This window comes from Pungitius pungitius, chromosome 3 (assembly GCF_949316345.1).
Source record: "Pungitius pungitius chromosome 3, fPunPun2.1, whole genome shotgun sequence".
Lineage (NCBI taxonomy): Eukaryota > Metazoa > Chordata > Actinopteri > Perciformes > Gasterosteidae > Pungitius > Pungitius pungitius.
In genome coordinates, this window is record NC_084902.1 from 7,777,418 (window position 1) to 7,794,378 (window position 16,961).

General features: G+C 41.3%; 2 protein-coding genes across 5 annotated transcripts; both read left to right on the forward strand.

Annotated features, from left to right (window-relative positions):
* The first annotated feature begins 5,407 nt into the window (after window positions 1-5,407).
* LOC134126978 (N-lysine methyltransferase KMT5A-A-like) lies at window positions 5,408-12,119 on the forward strand. 3 transcript variants are annotated; one of them, XM_062561139.1, is made up of 9 exons: window positions 5,408-5,905; window positions 6,960-7,073; window positions 7,219-7,360; window positions 8,076-8,268; window positions 8,780-8,848; window positions 9,553-9,621; window positions 9,818-9,920; window positions 10,128-10,180; window positions 10,283-12,119. In XM_062561139.1, exons 2-9 carry the CDS (start codon window positions 6,965-6,967, stop codon window positions 11,342-11,344), a joined length of 1,800 nt encoding a protein of 599 aa, XP_062417123.1. In that variant the 5' UTR covers window positions 5,408-5,905; window positions 6,960-6,964; the 3' UTR covers window positions 11,345-12,119. The 3 variants fall into 3 exon arrangements, with proteins under 3 accessions (XP_062417123.1, XP_062417126.1, XP_062417125.1); XM_062561141.1 differs by lacking the exon at window positions 5,408-5,905 and having other exon boundaries at window positions 6,314-7,073; XM_062561142.1 differs by lacking the exons at window positions 9,818-9,920; window positions 10,128-10,180; window positions 10,283-12,119 and having other exon boundaries at window positions 9,553-9,810.
* Window positions 12,120-12,126: 7 nt separating this feature from the next.
* Window positions 12,127-15,749, forward strand: LOC134126980 (uncharacterized). 2 transcript variants are annotated; one of them, XM_062561145.1, is made up of 5 exons: window positions 12,127-12,384; window positions 12,513-12,620; window positions 13,035-13,085; window positions 13,706-13,753; window positions 14,311-15,749. In XM_062561145.1, exons 1-5 carry the CDS (start codon window positions 12,294-12,296, stop codon window positions 14,532-14,534), a joined length of 522 nt encoding a protein of 173 aa, XP_062417129.1. In that variant the 5' UTR covers window positions 12,127-12,293; the 3' UTR covers window positions 14,535-15,749. The 2 variants fall into 2 exon arrangements, with proteins under 2 accessions (XP_062417129.1, XP_062417130.1); XM_062561146.1 differs by having other exon boundaries at window positions 13,706-13,732.
* The last annotated feature ends 1,212 nt before the right edge of the window (window positions 15,750-16,961 follow it).

The following is a 16,961-nucleotide window of genomic DNA, read 5'->3' on the forward strand; positions in this document are numbered from 1 at the left end:
TCTACAGTTAATTAAAGAGCCTTCACATGGCTGCTTCTGCAGTGAAACAAATGAGCCCCTGAGATCTTTACACATGTGTCAGTCACCGGGGGTCAATTTAGTTTGGACTCCAGGAAAGGTGAAGTCTGTGCAGATTGTTGTTAATTGCAGTCACTTCACCTTTATTGTAGCTCAAGCAGCAGGATTTTCTTCCACATTTGCACAACATGGAGCCTTATTCTCTCCCATGTAAAAGGCACCACTTCCATCATCATTGCGGGTAGAAAATCATAGCTGCCAGTTGGAGCTGTTTAAAGTTGTACTTTATATGAGGCTAAACATGAGCTATGCATCACACTTGTTCGCACTTGTGATGGCATTATAGATCACTCCACTCTGATCAAATCGGCCTCCGTGTCTTTTGGATATTTAAAAATAATCTATATTGAAAATTTTTATTTCACACTATATCTCAGTGAGTTTGATTTTTTTTTCCTCTTTTGCTTGTCAGTAACCAGAGATGTTAAGCAATCGAATACCTTTCAGTTCACTCACTAATTCATAATGTCATAATTTTCCCAAAAGCCAACACATTGGTATCATCTATTTCCAGTCAGTGCTGGAAGCTCTAAATAGCTAAATAGCTCTAACGACATCAACAATGAATGCCAGGAAGGAAGTTCTAATATGAAGGGATGGCTGCACATAGAATATGGCCTTGACTCTCAGACAGAAATAGACCCCCATGAACCAACTATGTCCCAAAAACAACAAAGAAAATACTTAGAAAAGCACTTTGGAACCCATTGAGGAGCAGGATACAACATCCTCTAGTGTCGACCCAATTCACAGTAGTCATTTGAACATAACATTTTTTTTTCCATGAAACCTCTTAAAGGGCTTTATATGTTCACTTGTCGGTGAGCATGACAAAAAAATCCTTTGAGATGTAACCTAATAATCCTGAGTGATGTAGTGAGTTGGTCCTTTTAGATTGTCGGAACATGTGACAGGAAATAACAAATAAATACACGGTTGGCGTCTTCCTCCATAACTGTCACAGCCTGGTCACTGCTACCCGGTCATTTCCTCCTCTCCCTCCACCTCATCAGTTCGTTCTGTGCACCTGCCAGTCACATCTGTTCGGCCCAATCACACTCGCCCGTCTGCCCGGCTCACTCCCTTCAGTAATTAAACCCCAGTCACTGACTCACTGGCTGCCGGATGGTTCTCCGCAGTACGCCAGACCTTCCCGCATTTTCTCTTGGACTGATTTCCCTTTGCTGACTCGGCCTGAGCCGGATTGCGTCGCCTTGCCCCTGCCCCGGTTATTCCCCCAGTCTTCTGTCTCTGACCATGTCTTTTCCCTACAACCTGTGAGGTTTGTCTATGGAAGAATAAAGACTCTGTATTGAATAACTGATGCTGCTTTGTTGTACTGCTTCTGGGTCCGTACGTCAACCGTTACCATAAGATAAGACCTGTAGGACTTTGGCCAGTACTACGTCTTTTTCACACTTCTCACGTTTGCAATTAATATGTATTTGGAAAATCGGAAAATAAAAATACCTGCTTTGCACCAAATGTCAGCATCATGTTATACTATATGGTAATACTGTATTAGCAATACAAATATCATTAAAAGTATTATCAGATATGTGCAAATGATAGCACAGGATTTACACACAGAGGCCTAAAATCATTGTGTAGTTGTGGGTTCAAACACAGTCAAGATCACTACCATCCAAATGTTAGCTCTCCCCTTTTTTGACTCTGAATGGACTGATGATGTCACTGAGCATCAATTAAAACATTAACATGTTGTAAGCTGTGCGTAAACACATACACACACACAAACATTAAAACAAATAAGTCTGGGTGAAAGCCGTAATTCTGTGCCTGGTACGATAACGAAAGTTTATTTTGGGATTAAATACTGTGGGATTTCTGAGAAGTGAGCACTGCAGTTCCCATTTCTAAACAGACCACATGCCCAAATACACAGAGAAGATAATCCTACCATGTGTGTATGATACGAGATTACGTTACTGAGAAGAATGGTAGACTCAAAGCTTATGATGTGGCCTCCTCGATGTAGACAATCAAGTCCCCGGCATAGTCCGTGTTTGCACTTTGCCCTGCTGCCTGCGTTCATGTAATGAGATGCTGGCATTGAAAAATTGCACGTACATTTTGTTTTTTTTAAATGGGATCAGCCATTGGGTGTGACAGATGGATGGATGAACAGATAATGTGCAATGAGGATACATATTACTTGTTACTGTTTAAGGTGACCAAATACCCCTAAACTATGAATTGCAAAGAGCTACAAACAACCATCATGGTTTGAAGCCAGTGTTTCTTGTCCAGGCAAAGTCACATTCCTACTTGAGTTGCCCATTTTCCAGAAATAGCTCTCCTCACAACATTTACGTTAAAATATTGAGGCAAGGATAAACCGGTCATAATGGGGGACCTGGTTAACGTCAGTGGAAGCTCAATTTTAGTTGACTTTCCTTATTGCTTCAGGAATAATATACACCATGCCAACTGTATGCAATGAGTTTGTGAAGCAAGTTTTTATACAAAGAACCATTTCAAATGTATGATATGGGGACATTCACAATATAAATAACACTGATTACCACTGAACACTGACCACACACTGAAAATGACAACATGCAAACAAAAAAAAGCAAAAGTATAGTGTATAGTGTGCGTACATTTTAAATGTTTTATGTCTGTATTACAGAATACATAGGACCATCATGTTATTGTCTACAAATGGCAATGTGTGACTAAAGCAGCAAAACAACTCAAAGTCAGAATATTGACTAAATGATGTTAGTTACAAAGCAATATCTGTTACATGTTTGCTAACATGAGCCACAATAAGCTACTGGTCATAACCGGACCCGGCAGAGCTAAATAGTGTCAACTCAGCGGCCGTTATTGTCAGAATGAGTCATTCCTTCATTTCAAAACTCACCTAGTCTGTGTTCAGTGCAGAAGCACTCTCCCCTTAATGGACGACGACATCAGACTGATGCACTTTTAATAACTATGTAATATATATTTAACTAATAAATAATGAGAGAGTAAGTTCTGGCGGACAACAGCAACTGCTCCAAAGTAGAAAAACGCAGTCAGCTGCCATCCGTGTGTGCGAAAGAAATGAATGAAAATGAAGGTAAAAATACTGCGCTCAAAAACTGAACTCACAACAGACGGAGAGACATGGACCCCCAAAAACATATACATATTACCACCCCAACGACACCTGGTAAAAAATTCATATTAATGGTCTCGCGCTCCAAACACTTTCAATTATACAACGCAGTAACAGCTGTTGGTGAATATACTGGAGACTGCTGTGTACTGCGATCCTCACAAATGCAGCCACACATCTATCAGGTTGTAAATTACACGCTGTGCTAATTAGTTCTGAAAAGAAAAAAGGGATGTCGCTGCAGGAATAAAATGTCAGCTACGAATGTCAGCCCCCCCGGTGACAATGGTAGCAAATGTGGCCTTAATGTTGAATGTGTTTTGGTAACGGAGAAGTGCCCACTCTATTCTACACAGGGATATGTTTCATACATTTCTACATTGCATTTTTTCCACATGCTGTGCATTGATTGAATAAAACACATAATTCAGATCACACATACATACAACAACTATCACACCTCTCTGTGGCAGAGGTTACGTACTCTTTCAGCAACGAACCCAAGCTCCCATTTCCACGCAGCGGCTCTGTGCATCGTGGAAAAAAAAACCCTGAACATCCAACGGAAAACCCACACACTCAGGATACAGAATTACATCTGTATCTTGGATAAAGTAGAGTAAATAGAGTTGAGACCTTCTATGGACTGTTGAGTTCATTTTGAGTGAGGTTGTCTTGAAAGACTGCATATACGTAGACCAAGACAAAACAAGTCCTCGCTCCTTAGAGCAGTTCGGACACAAAAGCAAACCATCCTTTTGGGGGCTGAGGAAAGAATCGCACCTCTTGGTATGTAATGAGCTGGAAACGGCCTACGGCTCACTAAGAGCTGCGGCGGTGCAGTGGCCCCGACATCCTCTCTCCTGCAGCGCCTCTGAACAACATGATAAGAGCTCCATAATTAGGAAGACAGATAGGTATAGTACGGGCCAGGGATTGTAAAAGCTAATGGGCTCACTAAACTGATCCATTAACAAGCTTTCTGTGGTCAGTGATGCGTTATGGCTAAATCATACTCTTGAACACAATAAAGATCGGTCGGAGGGAGGAGCAGCAAAGATTCTGTTTTTTGTAACAAATATAGATCAAATGAAGTTATATATACAGATCAAATGTAACAGAAAAAGAGTAAGCAGCAGAGAAAATGTCCAACAGTGAAATCTAAATTAATCTTGCTCTTTGTAATTATTCGGTCAACCATTTTTTTTTTTTTAGAAACTCCTTTCTATGTTAAATATAGTCAAGTGTGAGGTGCCTGCAAAGCACTAACAACCCCCGGGCTTTATTGTTTAAGGCAGGAAGCTGCTCGCTTCTGTTAAAATGTGGTTTGATGCTGCAGGACTTTAAACCTTTGGACACATTTAAGTCCATCAGTGCGTTGCATATTTGCATAAGAAAACAGTAAAACGACTCACACAACGGAGCTTGACTGACCTTGAATAAGAACACAAATGACTTCCCCCCCACCCCCCCCCCCCACCACCACCACAGCGGCCTAACAGGGTAACACACAAGCTCTTGTGCACTTTACAGCTGACAACAGCCCCTTAGTGTCTACGAAGGTGTGGGTATCAGACAGCCTCTATGCAGACAGCGTAGAATAGGACACTAAATAATCACGTTGGGACTGACAGCAGATGTGTTAGTGCACATAGAGACGGTAACATTTGAAATGACAGACTGTGTACAGAGTCAAGAGACGGCAGAGAGAAGGCAGTGCGGAGCACTTTGGCCGCCATCAGCGCGGACGCTGGAGCTTTTAAGAAACCTGAACGAGGGCAGGCGTAACTTCATTAGGGTTTCCCGGGCAGCAGTTACCAGGTGGGTAACATCACGGAGGGACATGGGGGGGAGGGTCCCATCTGCCGCCAAACAACCAATTAGCGGCTGGCAGAGACACACAGTCTCCGTGACAAATGAAAGGCGGCCGTGTAATTACGACGGCTGTCCAAGGCGTCTCCCTAGAGGTGTGTGGTGCTGCCGTCCATGTTTGATTTTAGTATCTGAGTGTGTGTGTGTGTGTGTGTGTGTGCCGTCTGCAACTCAGGGGGGTGGTGGGGGGGTTAGGGTAAACAGGGCACTTATTGATCTAGTCACTGTGAACACTCAGACACTCGGAGTGCATTAACTGTGTGAAATGGGACAACAGACCGGGAAGAGTGTATGTGTGTGTGCGTTGGTATTTCCGGATTATGAGGACATTTCACCTGTTTACATACTTACTCTATGAGGACATACCGGATGTGTGAGGACAAAGGACATGTCCTCACAAGTCAAGCACTGCAGCCGCGCTTATCAAGCCGTAAATGACCACCTCCCGCTTTTTCTCGGCATGTCTCCATAACTCGGTTTTACCCGATTTCTAGTGTATGACAGTGTGTGCTCACAGTGTGTTATATCCGACACTACTTTTTTTTTTTCTACTGCGGAGTGTATCAGTGTATCGTCATTCGATTGGCTACTGCCTAGGGCAGACTCTGATCAGTGATTGGCTCTACTTGACGTCAATCAGGGAGATTCTGATCAGTGATTGGCTGTTGAGCCCTCTGCCTTCTCGACTCACGGAGATTCTGATCAGTGATTGGCTGTTGAGCCCTCGGCCAAGTTCTCGACTCACAACGAAGAAACAATGGCGGCGATCGTCACTACTCCGCATGAGGGCAGAGTCACCTCTATCAACTCAATTTAACTAAACTGGTAAGTGAATATTTTAACGATGCATTAAATAAACCGTGTCTACAGTGAAAGCTGTAGGTTTTTTGGTTGCTAACTAACTTGTCTATGTTGTAACGAGCCGTGGATCCGGGTCCAGTTCTGCTCGTGTTTTAACGTTAGCTAACGTTAGCTAACGTTAGCTAACGTTAGCTAACGTTAGTTGCTATCAAGCTTTAAGGTGCTTGATTTAACATATTTAAATTTAACTCAAATGGCGTTTTATTTTTGATAATTAAACGTTTGCCTCTGAAGAGCGAGGGTCGCTAAATCATCCCCCCCTGAGCCCAACCCCCCCCCCCCCCCCCCCCCCCCCCCCCCCCCCGCAACCTACCCCCACCCGGGCTGGGGCTGCTGCTCAGACCGTTGAAGATCTGCATGTTGAGTGGGCTAATGCTCACATTTTACTACGTTAAATGAAGGTTTTATTTCTACCAGACCTTAGTGATTGCTGGAGTGTATTAGAACAACCAAGGCAGAAGGCAAAAAATTGTTTTTGATTAATTAAAGGTAACTTAGCTGGGCTTAGTTTGGTGAAAGAGAGAAACTCAGAAGGTGTAGGTTGTATGAATCTGTTTAATATGGAAAATATATTAATGTTAAGCACCTTAGAAGGCTACTGCTTCTAATGGTGATCTACTGGAACTCTTTGCATTTGTGTATATTTAGAACTTAGAACGTAATTCCAGTTAAATAATATTTCATGTTCACAAGCTAATTTTCTCTGGTTTGTACAGCAGGATGCAGTACTGTTACTTTAATATAAGACTGAGGACAAACAAGTGATCCATTTATGAATAGCGCGTGATCTGTGCAGAAGTAATTTTAAAAGGGGTAAAATTAAGACCAATTGACCTATAAAATCCATCTCTTATGGATATATAAGCTTTGGGCATCCTGCTGCTCCTTCATCAATGCACTATATTCTGTGACCTTAGTAATTATCCAACTTAGTGAGAATAGCTATGACAATTACATTATCTATATATACAGATTTGTTTATTACTTAATACTCCATGTTCTCTGAAAACTATTGCAGCAAACATGATGGAGAGAAGGAGGAGAAAGACTCCTGAACAGGATGCCATGGACCACATCATTTTGGGCAGAGATAAATCTTTTCTACAAGAAAAATTTATTGACTCATTCAAAGGTTTTGCATCTTTATTGTTACTCCCCCACACACATCACGTCATAGCAGCAAAGGAGGCTGTGCTCATCAAGCTAATGTACAAATTTTACTTCAAATGTCCTTGCAGTCAATAATACATGTGTACATTACTTACTTGCCATTTTAGGGAGAGGTGTTTTTACACTGGATTACATCGCACCATCCACTTTTGTGATGGAGTACCGTGGAACTCTATCACAATGTGCAGGTCTAGATGCTGCAAATAATCCCTTTGTGTTTGATTTCATCTGGAATGGAACACGCCATTGGTAAGTTTGCTGCTTGTTGATTTACTGCAATAGATTTATTTTATAGAGTTATTAGTTAAAGCACCAATCAGTATTCAGAACAAATATGTTGTATGCTGCATGGTATTTGTATATCTGTATTTAGTTTAACCATGGCCTGTTCTGTGAGTAAATTCCCCAAAAGTTATACAGCACAATGTGGTGGAAAATGTAGTAAAGGTTTGTAGTTTATCAAATAGAAATCCAGCTACTTTTTTATTAAAACAACATAATTAGTATTATAATCCAGATGTACAACAGCAGGGAAAATCCCAATCTTGATTAAAAAAAAGTTCCTGTCTGGTGAGGCTGTAGTACAGGGCCGTCAGCCTGTGTATTACAGCTCAGCTAACCGGCTCTCTTCGGTTTCCTGTCAATAACCATCCAAACTGAAAGCAGTAAAAGAGTCCACTAAATGACATAATAATAATAACAATAATACGGGAAGCTTCATTCTTGAACTTCTGAATGATCCTCCTTCCTGTCAGTCATTCAATTTGTGTTGACAGTTAAACAAGTCTTACACATTGCTCTGTGCTTTATTGTATCATAATAAGAGATATGCAATGGAATGTGTACAAAATGTTCCTGTTTTATGTAAACATGTTTGGACCACATTTGAAATGTTTCTGTCATGACTATTTTAAATATTTAATCCCACAAAATGTAATTTTTATCTGGGCTTTTTGTCTTTCAGCATAGACGCTTCGAAAGAGGATGGAACCCTTGGACGACTGGCAAATGATGACCACATAAACCCCAACTGCAGAGTAAAAAGAATTACTGTCAAAGGAAGGCCACACTTGTGCCTGTTTGCTGTGAAAGCGATATTTCCAGGCGAGGAGATAACATACAACTATGGGGATTCTTGTTGGCCATGGCGCTCAATGGTGAGTTTATGTTCCCTTTTATTCCCCAATATGTGTTTTTACAGTGATTTTAGCTTCTGTATTTAGCTGCTCTAAGAGCAAAAGATGGGTTTGGGCACATTTTGCGTCAACCAGCTGCGTTTTGTCAATCATATGAGTTAGAAAGTATTCTTCTTTCACACACAAGACATTACATGTGGCTCATTGGGAGAATACTGTAGGACATGACTGTCTGACATTAACTTTATACTTCTCCACACTTGAGGTCAAACAGAAGCTGATTACATGTTTTTAGAATACTCGTATACGGACATGTGCGCACACGTGTTTTAGGAAAGTCGCCCTGTGGAGGACTTTTTTTTTTTATTCCACACTTTTTCAAGGGGCAGGGGGATTTTTCTCAGTTATTGTGATCGACGGTTAAAATGTACAGAACTTCATAACTGCAAAACCTCAGACATGAAACGAGTCTTCCTCAAAGCGCTACAGAAGTTATATGACAACAGTGTGCATCTTCTCTGTACATTCTCAGGCACCCTGCATTGAACTGTCCAATCCTGAGCCCAAGCAAGTGGTTCCAGCCTTGGCAGAAAAAGAAATGGTAAGTTTATCTTTGTAAGTTGCGTACTGGTTTTTGTGGATTAGGGTGGGGGAGGCCTACCTGACATATCGGCCTACTTCCTACTAATAACATGTTTTTAGAAAAGTCGTCGAAGGAAAGTTCTGTCTTGTCAAGGTGTCTTGTGAGGACAGCAGGTAAATTGTCAAACCTGACTAATCATTTTCCATTGTGTCATCAGTAGTGGCACTTTTGTGTCAGGCGATGAGCACAGCATACACCTGCTCTGTGAGGACACCTGCTCTTTGAGGACGAGTTGGTTTTATGTTAGCTTACAGTGTTTCCCCTAGGTTTTCCACTTCGAGGGGGGGGGGGGGGGTGGTCGAGCAGATGGTTAACGGTACGGCTCATAGGGAGCGGGGGGGGGGTGGCGCTGACCGCCTAGTGGTACGGCTGACGTGTAAGTGACGGGACGGCTGTCACCCGGTTGTATGTGGGGGAAAGAAATCCGCACTTTTTCAGGGGGGGTGGGGTTTTTTCTCAGTTTGTTATTGTGACAACAGTTAATGATCTCTGTGCGCATTGGGGTGGAACTCCGCCGTGAGCGATGCCGAGCACAAAGCACAGTTGTAAACGTGACGATGTACAGAACTTCATAACTGCAAAACCTCAGACATGAAACGAGTCTTCCTCAAACCGCTACAGAAGTTATATGACAACAGTGTGCATCTTCTCTACATTCTCAGGCACCCTGCATTGAACTGTCCAATCCTGAGCCCAAGCAAGTGGTTCCAGCCTTGGCAGAAAAAGAAATGGTAAGTTTATCTTTGTAAGTTGCGTACTGGTTTTTGTGGATTAGGGTGGGGGGAGGCCTACCTGACATATCAGCCTACTTCCGGGGATTGCTCAGTGGCTATTGGTTCTCATGGCTATTAATTGCATTCTAGCTACTGCACTTTACTGATTTTCCTCATTACTTGTCTTACTATATTTACATTTGTGGATCCTCAGTGCCACCATGAATTCACAAGTGCATCTATCTCGGCTTTGGATTGTTGTCAAGACTGCTCAGGACCAGTATCAAGTCTAAAATGGCTTGGTTGGACATGTAAATGTCAGTATCAGTTTCACATAAACACACGTTTTCTTTTTTGCTTAATTGAAATTTGAGCTAAACCATCACCATTTCACAAACATTCACATGCCTTTCCTGGAGTTACCTTCATATTCGTTACCATCTACAGTACAAAGTGATTTAACGTTTAAAACTAAGATAAATGTATACTACCTTCCTATTTTTCTCATTGCAATGTGCTTTTAGTATGTTCAAGGTCATGGCACAAAACCTGCTACCTCAAGAATAATTCGGCACTGGTACGTTTTCATTCTTTGAAACGGTCCTTTTTTCAGAGTTTTTCAGTTTGATTGACTAAATATGTCTTCATTGTATGTACATGTATTTTTCAAATCTTTTAGGTGAAGGATGTTGAGCCCTTCAGTGATGAAGGATCCATCTGTGATAAAGACTATGTTCCTGACTCTTCACCAAGTCGTGAGGACTCAAGCTCTGATTTTGCAATTCAAGATGCATATTCTTCATGTAGTGATAGTGATGTTAGCCTTTCCATCAATCCTAAACCACCACATTGCAAGACTGCTCCAACTCTGTCTATGGAGACCACAAAGAGTGTGCCACCACTCAGGAACTATGTTGAACCTGAGGCGGCTTCCAACTCTGACAAAGTTAGTGTTGATGAAGACCTCATACCTGACAGTGCATCCTATTCTGATCATGAACCCACTACAAGCAGTACTCAGAGGCTTGGACGCAGAGAAGTTACCGGAACAGAGTCTTCTTGTTCTGAAGAGGGGGACAGGAATGAGACTGAGCTAAGCTCTGAAGTGTCTTCTTGCACCCACAAAAATTACTGTTTTGTTTGCAAGAAACCTCAGTCAAAAATAGCTCGTCACCTAAAAAATCACGAAAAGGAAGAGCCTGATATTGCTCGAGCATTTTTGCTCCCTAAACATTCTAAAGAGAGAAAGAAATTACTTGAGGTGCTCCGCAACAAAGGTAATTACGAACATAATCGAGATGTTATGGGTAATCAACGTGGAGCACTGAAACTGAAACGACGACCAGGAAAATCAAACAGCTCTGTGAATGCAAAAACATATGTGCACTGTGTTTATTGCAAAGGTTTGTTTGTTCGCAAAGAGCTATGGCGCCATTTACGTCGATGCCCTTCAAAGAAGCACACTGAAGACACTGGCACGGCCCAGGTCTTAGCTCTGGCTGATGTTGCAGACTCAACATTCTCCCAAGCAATTTCTCCTGGAGTTTGGAAGATCCTGGGAAATATGAAACAAGATGAGGTAGCATCTGTCGTTCGAAATGATTTCCTCATACTGCAATTGGGTCAGTCTCTCTACAACAAGCATGGAAGTGATTCAACGAAATTTGAATACATCAGACAGAAGGTTCGGGAGATGGGCAGACTGTTGTTGAGCTTGAGAGAAAAAATGTTCCATCTTTAGTTTTGAAGATGCTGTCAAGCCAAACAATTTTTACAAAGTTATTGAGGCTGTCAAAGACGTTGCTGGTTACGATGAAGAGAAACACTCCTACCGCACACCAAGTCTTGCCCTGAAATTAGGGCATTCGCTAAAGAAGATTGGTGACATTATCCTCTGTAGGGCTATTGCAGCAGAAGATGAAGAGATGATGAAGGTATCGGAGCGATTCACAAAACTATGCTCTAAGGAATGGTCAGAACTTGTCTCCCACAATGCTCTTTCTACTTTGAGCAAAGCCAAGTTCAATAAACCATCAACCATACCATTCACACAGGATGTGCAGCTTCTCCATCAGCACCTGGAAAAGAAATCGGCTGATGCTGTTGAAGATCTGAAAAAGCACGAGTCTCCACAGACGTATACTGAGCTTGCCAGAGTGACGCTTGCTCAAATAATTGTCTTCAACAGACGTCGTGCTGGCGAAGTCTCAAAAATGACACTTGAGTCTTTCAAGAAAAGAGACCAGACTGAGCTACATGAGGATATAGCCGTTGGCCTCTCCCCCTTTGAGCAAAAACTGGCCAAGCACTTCAGCAGGGTAGAAATGTTGGGCAAACGAGGGAGAAAAGTGGCTGTTTTGTTAAACCCTGAAGTAGTCAGTGCAACAACACTTCTTGCAGACAAAAGAGACTCGTGTAATGTGCACAGGGACAATCCCTTCCTATTTGGAAAGCCAAGGTGCCCCCCTTCAAGCTACTATAGAGGACAGGACTGCATCAGGGGTTTTGCAAGTCGTTGTGGTGCAAAGAATCCTGAATATCTTAAGTCCACACATCTTCGAAAGCACGTTGCAACATTGTCCCAGATTCTCAACCTCAAAAATAATGAGCTTGACCAACTAGCCAACTTTTTGGGCCATGATATTCGGGTCCACAGAGACTTCTATCGGCTGCCAGAGGCAACTATCGAAATGGCAAAAATCTCAAAGCTTCTTCTGGCAATGGAGAAAGGATCTCTTGGAAGATTCCAAGGAAAATCTCTTGACGAGATTGAGATTGAAGGTAACTTCCAGATTTGATAAACTTTATTGGTTATTTCAAAATGGTTACAAAGAGCATTAAAGGAACATACATCCACAATCACGCAGTGGGATGGGGTGAGTGTGCTCATCAAACATGCTTTTCTTTAGATGAATTGGATCCGGAAACAATTGGAGAGGAAGATCCAGACGACGATGACGATGACGGTGACGATGATGGAGATGGTGAAAAGTCTCATCCTGTCCTTGGATTAAGAGGTATGTAATGAATATGTTGTCTTATAGTATCCATTAGTAGTACAACATATAAGATTGGACTCTCTATCTAGCAATGAAACTGCACACTGTAGCTCCCTTTTGTTGCTCTTATTAACACAATCTGACTTTATCACACTGCTGTTCTTAAAGTCTGAAACCAGACAATCAATTGCCAGTTAAATGGACCAATCAATAAGCTAAATCTGGTCACCTGAGAACTCAGTCTGACCTGCTGGCAATTGTATGTTTGTATGCTGCAATAGTATAAATATCAGTGTGGACAGTCGTTCCTAAAAATTGTATTTTAGAAACAATTAGGATTTTCCAGGCATTCTACCCATTCAGGTCTATCGATTTCAGATGGTATTAAATTGAATTTTTTTTAAATATATTTTTCTTTCTTCTGGTCCATAGGAAAACGAAAAACGATGACATCATCCCAGGATGAAACAAAGAATTCAAAGGGTACAGAAATGCTACTAGTTTTCAATTCTTGAATTTTTATTGTTCAAGTTGCAATAGTTTGGTCTTGGTTTCTAGATAGATTTATATATAATTCACCCCCAGAGGGAAATTTGTGTGTAACCGTAGGTAAGGTTACATAGTAAACATAATATAAAAGTATTCCATATGGAATGAAATATGCAAAACACGAAAAGGGAGCCGAACATATTAAATGGGGAGAAAAATGCCCATAATACAATTATATACAGAGTATATGTGTGTGTGAATATTATATTTAGTGAAATAGGATTGGAATAGAAGTATGTACAGTGAAATACAGGCTCCAGTTCAGATACCTTGTTTATTCTATATTCTGTAAATCAGGGGTGCCCAATAGGTTCGATCGCGATTGATCAGTGTGAGTCATCGAGTAACGTAATGACAGAATGTGTGGAATGCTTGACGGTTCCCTCACTTCTGACCGAGGTGTTTTTATTTATTTATATCAATTTGTGAACGAGATGCAGCGCTGTTGTTCCTTTTGGTTACCGCTACCACTCGTTCACCCTATTACTACTCTGCTGTAAATACAGGTTAAATACATCTGGACAGGTTATTAAAGCTTTACTTATTTTCTCTAGGAAAGAGAAGTCACCTGGAAACCAGAGGTGAGGTCACCAGCTCCAAAGGTAGGACTCATCCCTTACTACTTGTCCCTCAGTGTCGCAGTTACAACAGTGCAGTATCGGCCCTGCCGCACAACATTTAATCAGATTTAATTTATTTTATGTTTATCTTATTTTGAGGGTTTGCAAAAAAAATACCAAGTAACTGTTGAATGTAGTACTACAGAGATACGGTTTCTACTTAAGCGGACACCAAACAAAACTCTTTGTAAATGCATTTATTGTAGTTTTTAGGAAAATTTAAAATGGAAGAATGAAAAAGCCACATTGTTCAACACAATTTTTGCCTCTTAATGAGAAATTTGAGCCAGTGTGGTAAAATCTAATGTTTTGGTTGGGCTGAGTCTGAGACCTTTTTCACATGTCTTGCCATTTTTATGAACAGCTCCGGCTTCACACCCACATTGAAAAATCGCAACATAAAGCTTTGTCCAACTAATGTATTCCCAAAACGCATTTTCTCTGCTGTTTTTTCAAAATGCCGATATAATGAAAATCTTACCTATGTATAATTGTCTTTATAATAATATGAACGAGGAAAATATGTTCTTTATTGGCAGAGGTTCGAAGAAGATACATAAAAAAGTCATGGAGCAAAATGGAAGTGTCTGCAGTGATGAAACACTTCAAGGCCCACATTTTGAAGGGACACTTGGCCACAAAAATGGAGTGTGAGCAGTGCAAGCTTGCCGAAGACCATATTTTAAAAGGAAGGACTGTACAAAACATTAGAGACTTTGTAAGGAACAGGGGACGCATGTCCACAAAGGGAAATTTAGTTTGAGGGAATATGTCCAAGAAACCTCTTTAAGCACCTGTTAAGAGTACAACTTTTGAGAAAAATGTACAGTTCCCTTTTCAGTAAAATGTTGTTACTGCGACTTTTGAAGCAGTAGAGTTCACTGCACTTGTTACTGCGTCTTTTGAAGCAGTATAGTTTACTGCACATGTTACTGCGTCTTTTGAAGCAGTATAGTTCACTACACTTGTTACTGCGTCTTTTGAAGCAGTATAGTTCACTGCACTTGTTACTGCGTCTTTTGAAGCAGTAGAGTTTACTGCACATGTTACTGCGTCTTTTGAAGCAGTATAGTTCACTGCACTTGTTACTGCGTCTTTTGAAGCAGTAGAGTTTACTGCACATGTTACTGCGTCTTTTGAAGCAGTAGAGTTTACTGCACATGTTACTGCGTCTTTTGAAGCAGTATAGTTTACTGCACATGTTACTGCGTCTTTTGAAGCAGTAGAGTTTACTGCATCTTTTGAAGCAATACTTAAGCAGATATATATATTGCCAATATGTAATGTTTGATAATGGTATACATTACAATAAATGTATTTTCATATAAAGGCTGTCTAATTTCGTGGTGGGGAGGGGCCCTGATAAACACACGTATTTGTATATAGCCATCCATCCCCAGGATGGTCCTCATAACCAAGGGTCTGGTCATGTCGGTGTATGTGTACTGGTAATGTCCTGTTAAACCAGGATGGTCCTCATAACCAAGGGTCTGGTCATGTCGGTGTATGTGTACTGGTAATGTCCTGTTAAACCAGGATGGTCCTCATAACCAAGGGTCTGGTCGTGTCGGTGTATGTGTACTGGTAATGTCCTGTTAAACCAGGATGGTCCTCATAACCAAGGGTCTGGTCGTGTCGGTGTATGTGTACTGGTAATGTCCTGTTAAACCAGGATGGTCTTCATAACCAAGGGTCTGGTCACGTTTGTGTATGTGTACCGGTAATGTTCTCATAAATAAGGGTGGTCTTTATAAGTCACCTTCATGATAGGATCCGCCCCCATCCCGCCCCGTCCCCACAGTCCTGTAGAATGTCGAGTCTTCAGATCTCCTGACTCTTTCACCAGAAATTAATTCTGAACAGTAGGCTTCGTTTCCTACATCACGAGGACCATTTTGATAGTTCTTAGATCTCTCTGGGACAAAGGGAAAGGTGTGTACCCATAAACCATGGTTTGAGCAAGTACGGGGAAAATGTCCTGACAAACCACTTTTGCCCGTATGTGTGTGTGTGTGTGTGTGTGTGTGTGTGTGTGATGGATTAACACCTTGCTGCTAAAAGCTCAGAAATAAAACGAGTCGTTAAAGTAGTACACCATCTCATCTCATTCAAATCTGATGTGTGTTTACAATACGGATGCTGAGAAGCATTTTTAACACTATATTACTATTAGTATCAATATTATCTGGACACTGATGTACAGAAATGCATTTTATTAATGTCAGCCATTGCCAAGTGCTTGTAGCTGAGGATGGACCCTTCAGTCCCATCTCTGTTTTGCCCTGTAGTAGCATCTAGTGGATAAATATCGTCAAAGCAGCTCCATGAGTCACACGTTTGTCTTGATTACTTTGTGCTGTGGGTTCATTTTAAAGGTACAAATAATGTACAAATAATTTTTAAAAAGACCAACAATCAATAGTAAAACAGCACGTAATATGAATGTGTATGCTATAAGCGTGCAGTAATGGTTTTGGGCTTTTAGAAAAGTGAAATATAAGTGTAGTGACATTAGATGTACGCCGACCTGAGAAAAGGTCACTGAAGACTCAGCTGGCTCTTTGCGTGCTGAAATAAAAGCGTACAACCACAAAGAAAGATTTAAAAATGCCCCTAATTACCTGTGGAACACATTCGAAGACTTCCCTAGTTGGATTATGATTTTGAAGACCTTCTCTCAACTTTGGCCTTATCTAATCTGGGGCACTCCGTTTTGTAGGTTTGGTTGAAGGCAAAAGAAGCCATTCGCTGACTTGTTGGTCATGTTGTTTCTTATTGGATTCAAAATATTTGCCTTCTCGCTCATTTTCCCATTAGGGAAAGGGCATCCTTTTCCTCTCCTGCAGTGAGTCGCCTCGGGGCAGCTCATTAATGTAACTGGGTCTGAGGCAGCAACTGGATGTTAGCTCGAAAACAAACAAATCAAAAGAACAAATAGACATGAGTGTTTACTTCTGCATGGAGGAGATTTACGGGAGCTCACTGTGTGTGTTTTTGTAAACCGCTGCACATTGTGTTTGCTCTCCCTATCGGTCTACTTCTTCTTTTTATTCCACCATACCCAGGCTTAGCTTTTTACATGCACTGTGGTTTCTCAAATATGTAGCTTTCAATCAAACATGTACCTTTTTTCCCTTTGCCCCAAAAATGTATGCACTCGGCAAAAAGCATGCAAGGCACACAGATGTCT

Excerpts from the sequence above, each read along its gene's own strand:
- LOC134126978 (XM_062561139.1), top strand. The coding sequence starts at position 6,965 with ATGATGGAGAGAAGGAGGAGAAAGACTCCTGAACAGGATGCCATGGAC. Across the intron at positions 8,849-9,552 it reads CCTTGGCAGAAAAAGAAATG|GCACCCTGCATTGAACTGTC; the intron begins GTAAGTTTATCT and ends CTACATTCTCAG. Across the intron at positions 9,622-9,817 it reads CCTTGGCAGAAAAAGAAATG|TGCCACCATGAATTCACAAG; the intron begins GTAAGTTTATCT and ends GTGGATCCTCAG.
- LOC134126980 (XM_062561145.1), top strand. The coding sequence starts at position 12,294 with ATGGCAAAAATCTCAAAGCTTCTTCTGGCAATGGAGAAAGGATCTCTT. Across the intron at positions 12,385-12,512 it reads TGACGAGATTGAGATTGAAG|ATGAATTGGATCCGGAAACA; the intron begins GTAACTTCCAGA and ends GCTTTTCTTTAG. Across the intron at positions 13,754-14,310 it reads TGAGGTCACCAGCTCCAAAG|AGGTTCGAAGAAGATACATA; the intron begins GTAGGACTCATC and ends CTTTATTGGCAG.